The sequence below is a fragment of the Nyctereutes procyonoides genome, unplaced genomic scaffold, assembly GCF_905146905.1.
Source record: "Nyctereutes procyonoides isolate TBG_1078 unplaced genomic scaffold, NYPRO_anot_genome, whole genome shotgun sequence".
Taxonomy (NCBI): Eukaryota; Metazoa; Chordata; class Mammalia; order Carnivora; family Canidae; genus Nyctereutes; species Nyctereutes procyonoides.
In genome coordinates, this window is record NW_026575052.1 from 65,736,107 (window position 1) to 65,749,070 (window position 12,964).

Genomic DNA, 12,964 nt, shown 5'->3' on the forward strand with positions numbered 1-12,964 from the left:
TCTTCACAAGAATGCCTGGAGCACCTAATATTCCACTGGGCCAAGAGAGAGCCTGTGCTGGCCTCTTGCTGAGCTATTCCAAGGGTAACTCTGGCCAGTAATGGGCAAAGTTACCCTTGAAGACTAAAAGGAATGAGATTTATTCTTCCTGCTAAGGTCCAGTTGTTTAGGGAGACAGAGAATCGGAGAGGAGAGAGATCAAGCGGTAGAAGGAAACTGGCTGTCCCCAATCCTGGGTTCCCAGACCATGAGCAGGCAGGGATAGAGATTCCCAGGAGAACTGAATCAGTATGGCCACCAGGTAGTACTAGTAAAGCCAACTTCTATGTCAAGCATTAGCCCTTTGGTTGCTGGATCATGAAGAGGCTGGATGGACAAAGTGGTGCTGGAGTTTGTCTCTTATCCCTGTTCTGCTCTTCTCAAATAGGATGATAAAGTTTCCATTCTCACCTGGAATGGGCTAGTGTTAGAAAGTGACCATGAGATTTTTCTCAGTTCAGAATATGATCAGTTGTGAACAGGAGTAATTTCCCTTTCTTTACATTTGTGCCTATTTGTATTCCTTCAGACCCATGTTGAACATCACTCTCCATTATCTTCCAAGTAAGACTTCCCCTCATCCACCCTTCAAACCCATTTGTTTTATATTATAACTTTTTGGATTCCACTTATGGCCTGAAAATTTGGTGTATCTCAATATTTAACAACCAGGACGTTTGTACCAGTGTGAACTAGCTGATTGTTAGCTCTGTGCACGGATGATCACTAAGAATGGAGTTTCATTCATGATGATACAATTTGAGAGCAAGAAAGTTACCACTTAGCCACTAAATTTAGGAAGCTGGCTTAATAAAAGTTTCACCAGATAAGGAAATTGAGAGTTTTGCCCTAGGAAACCAGACAAGTTGGACCTAGGAAATGGGTTTTTTGAAGTGGGAAGACATCAGTTGATGGAGTTGTATGGCTGTCTTGTCCACTACTTTATCCTTGGTTTGCTTAGTGTGTGTCACATAGGAAATGTTCAATAAACATGTCTAATGAGCGAATTAAAGTAGCACCAGAAGAAATGAGATGGGTCTTATTAATGAGAGATGGCATGATCTTATATATAAAAAACTGTAAAGAGGCCACTAAAACTTTTTAAAAAAAATGTTAGAATTAATGAATTCAGTAAAATAGGATACAAAATCTGTATAGAAATCTATTGCAATTCTATTCACTAACAACAAACTATTTGAAAGAGAAATTAAGAAGCAATCCCAATTATAATTGTATCAAAAACAACAAAATAATTAGGAATAAATTTAAGCAACTGAAAACTCTAAGACACTGGTAAGAGGGATTGAAGAAGACACAAATAAATGGAAAGGTAGCACATGTTCTTGGATTGGAAGAATTAATATTGTGAAAACATCTGTACTACCCAAAGTGATATACAGATTCAAAGTAATCTCAATAAAAATTCCAATGATATTTTTCATAAAAATACAGAAACAATCCCCAAATTCGTTTGAAATCAGAAAAGGTTCTGCATAGCCAAAGCAATTCTGGGAAAGAAAGAAAGAGAAGAAAGAGAGAAAGAAAGAAAGAAGAAAGAAAGAAAGAAAGAAAGAAAGAAAGAGAAAGAAAGAAAGAAAGAAAGAAGAAGGAAAGAGAAAGAAAGAAGAAAGAAAAGGAAAAAGAAAAAATTAAAGAGAGAAAGAAAGAAAAGAAAGAACAAGAGAAACTGGAGGTCTCACACTTCCTGAGTTCAAGCTATATTACAGGGTATTGCCATTAAAACAGGCACATAGATCAGTGGAACAGAACAGAAAGCCCAGACATAAATGCTATGTATATGGACAAATATTTTTTTTAAGATTTTATTTATTTATCCAGAGAGACACAGAGAGAGAGGCAGAGACACAGGCAGGGGGAGAAGTAGGCTCCACACCGGGAGCCCAATGTGGGACTCGATCCCAGGACCCCAGGATCACAACCTGAGCCAAATGCAGACACTCCACACTAAGCCACCCAGGCGTCCCTGGGCAACTAACTAATTTTTGACAATGATACCAAAAACACACAACAGAGACAGGACAGTGTCTTCAATCCATGGTACCAGGAAAACTGGATATCCACATGCAAAAGAATAAAACTGGACCCCTATCTTATATCATTCACAAAAATTAACTCGAAATGGATCAAATATTTATTTTATTTATTTTTTGGATCAAATATTTAAATGTAAGACCTGAAAGTATAAAAATGCTGGAAGAAAACCCAAGGGAAAATGTCCTTAACATCAGTGTTAGCAATGATCTCTTGGATAAGTCACCAAAAGCACAGGCAAGAAATCTAAAATACGGAAGTAGGAACACATTAAAGAGCTTCAGCTACAGCAGAGGAAACCATCAATAAATTGAAAAGACAACCTCCAGAATGAGAGAAATTACTTTTTTCCTGTTTTAAATTTTCCAATTTAAAAGAAACATTATACTATTGACTATGCTTTCTTGAAATTGTGTCTACACCTCTCGGATACTCTATTATGCCTTCCGGGAAAGTGAAATTGCCTCTGGTAGATACCATTATTCTAATGATGTCATCAGAGATCAAATCCTCTTTTACTGTTTGACTGTTAATCTTGCTTGCTGTTAATCTTGCCTTCAGATAAAACTCCCATCATTTCACACGTTATCGTCAAACTTTCTGCATATTCCATACCTTTGTGATTCTTTTTTTAGGTAAAAGAGAAAAGTACTGTGTCTCTCCTTATGATATTTTATCTTGAGTTTCCATCCATTGCTTCAATTTGTCAGGACCCAATGGGTCAAATGGTGCTTGTCATCATATTCACCATTCTTTCCAATAGGGAATCAGCTATAAAGTCGATATATCTACGCATAACACAGAATTAAAGGAAGCAGGAATTTTTTTTAAGATTTTATTTATTTATTTGAGAAAAGAGAGAGAGAGCAAGAGCAGGGCATGGGAGGGGCGGAGGCAGAGGGAGAAACAGACTCCCTGCTGAGTGAAGAGCCCTATTCAGGGCTCAATCCCAGGACCCTCTGATCATGACCTGAACCAAAGTCAGACATTTAAACGACTGAGCCACCCAGGAGCCCCAAGGAAGCAGAAAGTGTGAAGGTGAGAATGTTTCATTTATGTGGCTCTAAACTCTGTGGAGAAATAATTTTTCTGGCACTTGAGTATTTGAATAAGATGAAGTAACACATTCCACAGCTTCTTTCATTCACTTTGCCCCATGTCATCATTAAGGCTTACCTTTGCGTATTTACTATAGGTGCTCTTGCTTTGTTAAAGGCAGCAGAAAACTTTATAAAAGCATAGCTAAGCCTTTTATGAGTCTGCAGACTGTGCTGTGAAACTAGGAATAGAAAATGGTGGCGCTTGTGGAATTGAAAGGGCAGAGAAGTGAAGGAAGCACTGAATGAGGAGTGATAAAATGCCAACTCAGGCCACGTAGCTCCAGTTCACCTCCTGAAGGATTCAGGTAGCTCATCCAAATGGAAAAGTTCAACTTGAACACTTACATATACCCGCTAGTGAAAGACTAAACTTTAATGAGGTAAATATTAATACAGGATCGTTGTGTACCATTCAATTATGTTTATTACCCCTCACTTGACATTCACAGGGAAAATCATACTCCTATTTCACCACTTTTGACAATTTACATCACATGGGTCATAATCATTTCCAACTCATTAAGGAGTTTTTACAAATTTCAGCTCCAAGTGTTAGAAGGATGACACTCACAGCCAGGAGTAAAGAAGCTACATTCTATATTTTTTTAAAATGTGCAGACATTGATTCCACACATACTTCGGTGAAAAAAAAAAGTTCAGATCCTTCCCAGTGACCCAGGCAGAAAGCCGTAGTGGGATGGCATGTCTGATGGTCCCTGCTCAAGAGCCGACACACAGCGCTACTCAGTTAGCTGTCCCAGGTTAATCGGATTGCTGATGGATACACTGCATACTCTGCGTGAAATTTTATGAAGACACGATGTGAAGAGGCCACAAAGGGAGCTATGTTGGTGTCCTAAAATTGAAGGAAAAAAAAAAGTAACAAATTATATTTTTCACAAATTTGAATATTTTTCTGGAAATGTTAGCCTAGTGACAAAATACTACATCAAGGAACTTCATAGAATTTACAGTAAACCTGCATATTTTTCCATAAGTAATCTTGCTAAGAATTAATACAGATATCTTACAAAATATTGGTGGTGGGGAAGAGCACTCAGGGAAAACCGGAAGTGATTGTTAATGGATACAGAGTTTCTTTTTGGGGTAACAAAATGTTCTTGTATTGATCATGTGAGCTATATAACTCTGAATCTACTAAAAACTATTGAATGTACACTTTAAGTAGCTGCATTCTATGGTATGTGATTTATAACTCAATGAAATGGTCATTAAAAATTGAATTTCCAATTCTACTTCTTTCTGAAATTTTAATTTTTTCAGATATAAACACGTGCTTATTTTTGCAACTAAAACAATCATTTCAGTTAAATTGTACGACTTTCCCCTGTTAACATCTGTAGTTTCCTTTTAGGATTTATTTTCATATCCTGTCTTCACTAAATGGCACTGTGCAAAATGGATATATATACACACAAAGGAAGGAGACTATACCACACAAAAAAATCAAGGTAAGATGAGTTAAAGACCTGAAACCATGAAACTCCTAGAAGAACACATAGGCAATAATCTCCTTGACATCGGTTTTGGCAATGATGTTTTTGGATTTGATACCAAAAGCAAAGGCAACAAAAGCAAATATAAACAAGAGGAGCTATGTCAAACTAATAATCTCCTATGCAGCAAAGGAAACTATCAACAAAATGAAAAGGCAACCTACTGAATGGGAGAAAATATTTGCAAATTATGTATCTGATAAGGAGTTAACATGCAAAACATATAAAGAACTTGCAAAATGCAATAGTAAAAACAAACAATCCAATTTTACAAAATGGGCAAAGGACCTGGACATTTTGCCAAAGAAGACATACAGATGGCCAACAAGCTCATGAAAAGATGCTCAACATCACTAATCATCAGAGAATGCAAATCAAACCACAGTGAGATATCCCTTCCTACCTGTTAGAATTGCTATTATAAAAAATACAAGAAATAACAAGTGTTGGTGAGGATGTGGAGAAAAGAGGACCTTCGTGCACTGTTGGTGGGAATGCAGATTGGTGTGGCCACTGTGGAAAACAGTATGGAGTTTCCTTAAAAAATTAAAAACAAGTCTACCATATGACCCAGAAATTCTACTTCTGGGAATCTATCCAAAGAAAACAAAAACACTAACTTGAAAAGATATCTGCACGCCCCCATGTTCACTGCAGCATTATTTACGATAGCCAAGATGTAAAAGCAATCTACATGTCCATCAATGGATAAATGGATAAACATATGATATGCAAGCTTATTATATTATAATAATAAAAGAGCATCATCCAGCCATCCAAAAGGAAATATTGCTGGTTGTGTCAACATGGAAGGTCCTTGAAGTCATTATGCTAAATGAAATAAGTTAGAGAAACATAAATGCCATATGATCTCACTTATTTGTGGAATCTAACAAAACAACCTAAAACTCTCAGAAACAGAGAACAGACTGGTGGCTGCCAGATGCGGGAGGTAGGAGTGGGTGAATTGGATGAAGGGTGTCAAAAGGTACAAATTCTCAGCTATAATAAATAAGTCCTGAGGATGCCCTGTACAGCATGGAGGTTGTAGTCAGTAACACTATCATGTGTATTTGAAAGTTGCCAAGAGAGTAGATCTTAAAAGTTTTCATCACAAAAAATGCCCCAAATTTATGTTATACCAATTTGTTATTCGGTATGAAACCAATATGTTATGTCAATTTTATCTCAATTTAGAAAAACCAAACAACTCTCTAGACTTCTAGCTGATGTAATTCCCCATCCAGTTCATTCAAAAGCCTAACTAAGTAAAGAGCAGAACGGTAGGAAACAGGTACACTCTGTGGTCAGAAATGTGGTCACATATCCCTTCCTGGAAAGCCCTCCATCTACTTTCATATAAAATGGGAGGACGGTGAGGGCAGACACAGGCAATACTCGGTCACTGTCAGGATCCTCCCTTGATGTTTCGAGAAGATCTGTGACATCAGAACTTGATGAAAACAAGCTACTAGTCACTAGACACATCTTTGATCTCCCTGCTTATTTCTTCAAAGAATTCCTATAATTTTCAACAAGAAGTAGATGAAATGGAGCCAGGTGTCCAAACTGTCGAAAGTTGCATTCATGAAGACAATAACACAGGTACTCAATGCTGGGCAGCGCACTGAAATCACGTATGGAGCTTTTTAAAAAACAATGCACAGCAGCTCCTGTCCCAGAAATTCTGAGGCGGCAGCAGGTGTGAGTGGGCCCTGGAAGTCTGGACCGCAAAACACGTGCACAAGCCGTTCTGATGCGGTGGAGCCTGGAAACCAGTACTGTTGATTCCACGCAATGCCCACGAGGTGGCACTCTGTGCTCCCCAAATAGGAAGGAAAACCCAGAAGCTGCTGAAATTTGTAAAAGGCTTGTGCTTTGTATTTTGTGTCTGGCTTTAAAAGTGTATACTGTTATTATTTAAAAATAATTAATGGAAAATTTAAAAAGCTTGTTTTACTCACTGCCCCACAGTATGGTCCAAAGGATGGAGAATTAGCATCCGGTCCATCGTAGAGTATGAGATAGTTCCGGACACAGTCTCCGGGATCATCGATGCTGATAAAGTAAAAGGTGACGGTGACAGGTCTTCCAGCAGGAGCGATGATGGCCCATTCACAGTCAGTGTTGTTGGGGTAAGTGCCGGGATAGCCGGGGCTGGTGAAGGAGCCACTGTCTCCATAAAGGGTTCCACCACAGCCTGCAAGGAAACCAACGCAGGACGTTTGATTGAACCAAGTGGAAACCATCCCTTTGTGAGGCAGTAAGACGGCCGCTATTTTCTCAAGGTGCTGAGACACAAAGTGCAAGAATAGAGGAGGCAGGAACCCCTCTCCTGCTTCTTTTGTGGACTACATCCCTCCCACTCCCTCACCACCACCTCCTCCCACCCCATCCCTCACTCTTTCCCTCTCCCCACATCATACGTTGTGTTCCCTATATGTCATGATGGTGGGACTACTTCCTCCAGGACCTTTCTTTGCAAACAGTGGGTTGAGAACACAATGGAAAAACAAAGAACTTGAAAAAGTAGCTATGGGAGAGAGTAATTAAAGTTGTTGTGTACTTTTGATGGCAGAGGGCTATCAGTTGATGATAATGATGTGAGTGAAGAAAAATTAAAAGTGAAATTCCAAGGCTGAACCCAGAGTGTGTCATTGTAGGTTTTGACATGAATTATTTTATTGCATGAGTGACTTTTCTGGTCTTATAACTGATAGTCCCAAGACTGACATGCTCAAAGCCAGAGTTCTGTATTAGTGTTAATTTGTGTGTGAACATTGTCATTATTTAGACCAGATACCCCGGGGACCCAGATATTAAAAGGCGCCGAGCTGGGTGTCTGACCCCTGGAAGTCTAGTCATGCTTCCACCACAGTCTAGCCTTATATTCTGGAAAACTCATTAACCTCATGTTTTATTTCCTCCTCTATAAAATTAGGGCATTGGAGATCACCTGTAAGCATCTTTAGCTGCCAAGATTTAAATTATTTCTTGTCCCTCAGTATATTTAAGTCATTTTTATCATTCTTATTTGGAAAGTTTTTAGATATTTCTAAATACTTCAACGGGACATCTCATAAAGATATTTCTCTTCTCTTGAGTTCAATATATTGAAATGACTTAAATTTCCTTCAATTACTTGATAAACCACCAACCAAACATGCAGGAAGGTACTTACTGCCCTGAAAAAAGCAATTAACCTCCAGGACTGCCAAGAAATGACAGGCACTGCAAGGGGAGCAGCTGCTTATTTATACCCGAGTATGCGTTAGTAACTTGGCTTTTTAGTACATGTTTTGTTTGTTTTTTAATTCTCAGAGAGCTACCTTGATAATCAAACCAAAAGTTAAAAATATGATAAAATCAGAAATTATAAAGGAATTTTAAAATCTATATCTTGGGATCCCTGGGTGGCGCAGCGGTTTGGCGCCTGCCTTTGGCCCAGGGCGCGATCCTGGAGACCCGGGATCGAATCCCACATCGGGCTCCCGGTGCATGGAGCCTGCTTCTCCCTCTGCCTGTGTCTCTGCCTCTCTCTCTCTCTCTGTGACTATCATAAATAAAAAAATAAAAATTAAAAATTAAAAAAAAATAAAATCTATATCTTATCTATATTTTATTCATATTTTTATACTCTTTCTATATTTTCTACCTGTTGCTAGATACATGTATCTATATGTTATAGTGATACATATAGATATATAATATGTAGAAATAATGAGAGTAGAATTAAAAAGGGTATCTGTACTCTCATTGTTAAAAATCTCTGTATTTATTAGAAAAAAATCAAGTATAGGGATGGCTAAGAAGGTATGGTCACTTTTAATGATCTTTTCTTATTAGATCCCCTATATTTTTCTCATCTACATCAATGTCCCTTATGAAGTGCAAGTGTCTTACCACAGGGTGATGAGGTCCAGACAATTTCATACCCACGATTGGAAGTTGCGCTATTGGTCTTAAACCGTAGGTATAGTTTGTTGTTTCGAGAGAAGATAGGATCTGGCAACAGAGTTCCACAGTATGTGCCAAATAATGGTGAACTGCTATCACTTCCATTTCTTACCTGGAAAAGTGAGCCATTAGTTACTATACATAAGCATATTATTCTTTTTCCTCGGATTTTTCATTGCTATCCATTGACACATGAGACTATTTGAATGACGACCTCTTTTGGAAAAGCTTTATCTTTTTATGTACGTGAGAATGAACTGGTCTCTGAAAATAGACCCAAAGATGAGAAACACCCAACTTGAAGATCAAAAGCCATTTGCATTTGAATTCAGAAATATCTGCAAATTTCAAAAAGATTGGAGAGGGATATTGTCTGCTCTGTTTCTAGTCACTTCTATTGTGCTTTATTCATTATACCGCGTGTATGTTTTTTTTTACCCCCTTTGAAAATTGCTTGGCTATGCAGGGGCTATGCGAAAAAAAAAAAAAAGCAAAGTACAAAGTATAATAAATTTCAAAACCAAAGGAATTTCAGTATGTGAAAAAGACACAACTCAACAAATCTCATAAAATTTGACTATTAGGTAATTTTAAAAACACAGTCTAAAGCTGAACAGATTTTTTTTTTAATTCACTGGTTAGAGTAGATACATATAAAAATAGGAGATGAGTCAGTGTGTGAGTATGGGTAACCTCAGTGAACTCCACCACCTCTGTCCTCAGGGCTCCTCCTGCGTATTCTCAGCTGCCCTATACCAGAGGAGGGCTCTGGAGAAGTATTAAAGAAGTGTTATCCAGGCGATGTAGAGCTGGAACCAGCTCAACATGTATGAATGGTGATTTTATTGACATCTGTATTCAAATTTTTGGAAGTTCCTCCAATCCCTTTATAATTTCATTGTTTGACATTTGGTTAATTTCTGGTTGTCTTAAGTCATAGAGGGTCTTCAAAGGCACCATTGTTGGTCTTACTGGAGGCTGTTGACCTAGAGTGAGATTCTTTTTATGTCAATGGAGTAGCCAGTGGGAGACAGTAGTGCCTTTCTGGTGCTTTCTGGATTATTCTACCAAGTGGCCTTGCCATGGATGGAGTGGCCAGTGAACCACCAGCAGACAGAGAGGACCACCATATTCAGGAGCGCTGGAGGGCCAGACCTGCTACCATGCTATTCTTAACTTTGAGTCTCTTTCCTCAGGGTTCTGTTTTAGAAATCTCTGCTCTGAGAGGAGAAGTGGAGTATCATTTCCAACTAGCATCCTCTCCATTTTTCTTTGCACAGGAGGGACCAGTATCTCTGAGCTATTAGTGGACCCTAAAAAGGGAAATGGATCCACTAAAAACAAATGCAGATTCCACATGTGATCCAGAGCTTGGCTCTTATGTGGTAGTAATGTGGTCACGGTCATCACTGAGAAATTTCTGTTCCTGGCAGAGCTGACACGAAAGGCATGGGGAGTCTTGTGCATATGGCTGCCAATAAACCATGTCAGTCTTCCCAGAAAAAAACAGATGCAGCTGCATTTTACAGGCCTGACTTGCAGTTTCCTGTCTGCTTATTGGTCAGGAAGTTTCTAACCACTTTCTATGGAACAAGAAAGGCAGCTAGGAAGAGGAGTTCCCACCTCTGATGCTGGAGAGCTAGCCTGCATGTCCCAGCATTCAGAGGAAAATGCACATGTTAACTCCAGTCACTAATGGTCAACCCAGGCATGAACCAGGGGTAGCTGCACTGTGAGTCTGAATTGGTGGGATTATTCTGTCCTTTCCCTGTATCCTCTCCTCTGGCTTCTGCTTTACACTTCACATAAGTGGTGAGGCACAAAGGTCTGAGTTGAATGTCCTGATTGACACAAGCAATAGATAGAAATAGATTTCTCTCCTCCTTTCCTCCCCTGCAAAGCCATCGCTCCCCATTCCTACCATGACAAGTATCCGCCATGAAAAAGGCCCAGGCTTCCTTCAAGTACTTATTACTCTACAGATTAAGAATATTCATTAACAAAATATTTAGATTAATTCTGTAGGGGAGAGCTTCCCATGATAATAAGACTCTAGAGCAGACATAGGGCAGCAAGCTGTTGGAAATACCAGACCCTTGTGTATGTGAGACAAAGCCCATCTAGAGCACTTCAGGTAAGGTTCGCATTCAAACTCAATTCACAGAGGAATTCAGCATCTTTGGATTTACAAGTCCTTGATTACACTGCAGTTTACTGCCTAAGATTGAGTACATTTCCAAAAGAGTTTGCAAAGGGCGCCCAAATGAGCTCTGAGGTTTTCATGGTAAGATAGAGGCATTGCACTCCACACAGTGCCTGCCTCAGTCATGGGCTCATTCGGAACATCTTCCCATGAACAACAGCAATAGTTTTCGCTTAAACAGTATAGGTGGTACAGGGCAGAAAGGGTGCAGGGGGCGCTCTTGGGGTGGTGCTGGAGAATCACAAAGGTGCAAATACTCAAGGAGCATGGTTCTGCTCCTTCCCAGCACTGGATGATTCTCTTTGAACTCACACATCTTGTCCCTCAGGAAACCTCTCTGTCCCCAAACTGAATTAGGTGCTCTTAACCATGCTGACTCTGCTAGTCCTTTCCACGTTGTGCGGAAATTGACTATTTTCTGTCTTTCCCATGGGCTGTGTGCCTCCTGGGGGCCCTGACTACGTCTTGTTCCCTTTTTGGTTTCTGGTGCCTGGACCTAGAAGATGCTTGGTAAATATTTATGGAATGAAAGGATGATGAACCAATTATGAACAAGTAAGGGATCAATGGTTAGAAGTAGCAGAGACAGATGTGAAAAATCTTCAGTGATTCATCTTTTAAATAGTTCATTGACACGCTATCTAAACATATGTTACCTCCAAGAAGTCATGTGTGCATTCAGTTGAGTCCTCAATGCCAAATGAATGAAAAAAGAGAGAAATAGTATGGTTCTGTGGGGCTGTGAGAATAACAGTGCAATCCAAGTTATTGTCATAATTATCTGGCCATCCGGGACTCTTCAGATTGCCAAAAGCCTTGTTATATTCTCTGTTACAACCTTAGAGGGGAAAAAAATCACAATTAATGTACACATCCCAATATTTAATGCTCTTTCAACCTGATAGAAAGAATTCAAAAAGATTATTAAATTTGAGCAAACTTCAGAAGAAAAGCTAATCCTGCCCTTTCACTTTCCTTTGAGATAAGTGAGGTCAAAAGAAGCAAGGTCATGGCTCAGATGGCAAATGCAATGAAGTGTCTCGTTAAAATAAAACACTCCCATGGGAAATATGAAACGTAAGCCTTCTTCTTTGAAAGGGAATGTTCTAACATTCTCTGTGCTGCTCTGATCACACTGAACTGGAGTTGGCTGGCATCTAGACTTTTTCAGGACAAAGTTTCTGCTTCCAAGACCAACATTTGTATGAGGATTTCCATTTACATCCTTTAATGGGTTACTCATTCTGATAGAATTGGTGAATTGCTGTTCTTTATCATTTTGGGTAAAAATGGGTAAAACCGCCCAAATTATTTCTGTGTGTTTGTTTTAATCACAGGCAGCTCTCATTTTAATCAAGCTGGAAAAGAACATCAAATAACATTCTGTGGAAATAGACTTCTGAGTCATGATAGTAATCAAATAACCCTTTCAGGAACTCTTGGTTTTTACAAAATAAACTTCCTGAGGTACAGTGAGTTCTAGATGCAGTCAAGTGGATAATTAATAAAACAACTGGTAGAGACAAATTAACTACATGAACTTCGAAGCATATGCTGGCATTCTAAACGTTTTAATTAATATCATATTCACTGTACCTCTTCAGAGACCAGCTCTAGTAATTTGCTTAGTTGGGCCTGGCTCTACTTAAAATTCTTACGTCATTGCGGGTGTGATTTATTGTAACAGATCCAAGGTTACTCGTAAGAGCTGATCCCAGCAGTCATTGGGATGGTGGCAGTTTTTCTGAATAACAGATAAAGTTCCAGGGCTCACCTGCAATCTGATAGGTAAAACCCACTCTAGAGTTTCTGTTGAGGACTTCGGACTTGAAGATGACAATTGCCGTACTCCTAGAAGAATAGAACGTTGGTGTAGCCGAAGCATTTCTGCCACAGATCTGAGGTCCTGGACTTACATTACTCTGAAATGAAATGGAAGCCAAATCATACTAGATTTAGTTTCAAAAGAGAATACACCATAGTGGAAACTAAACCACATATAAAAGGATGGTTTAAATATTCAGCCATGGAGGAGTGCCTGGGTGGCCTCAGGGGCTTAGGTGTCTGCTTTCAGCTTAGGTCATGATCTGGGGGTC

The 12,964-nt window shown here is 39.2% G+C and overlaps 1 protein-coding gene across 1 annotated transcript in view; it reads right to left on the bottom strand.

Annotated features, from left to right (window-relative positions):
• Positions 1-2,233: 2,233 nt before the first annotated feature.
• CUBN (cubilin) overlaps positions 2,234-12,964 on the bottom strand; it is a 259,424-nt gene continuing 248,693 nt past the window's right edge. The window contains exons 63-67 of the mRNA XM_055332630.1: positions 12,643-12,790; positions 11,525-11,706; positions 8,612-8,777; positions 6,673-6,908; positions 2,234-4,047 (exon numbers count right to left, since the gene is read on the bottom strand). Coding sequence (XP_055188605.1) covers positions 3,940-4,047; positions 6,673-6,908; positions 8,612-8,777; positions 11,525-11,706; positions 12,643-12,790 — 840 coding nt within the window. The 3' untranslated portion in view covers positions 2,234-3,939. The remainder of the gene's footprint in view (positions 4,048-6,672; positions 6,909-8,611; positions 8,778-11,524; positions 11,707-12,642; positions 12,791-12,964) is intronic.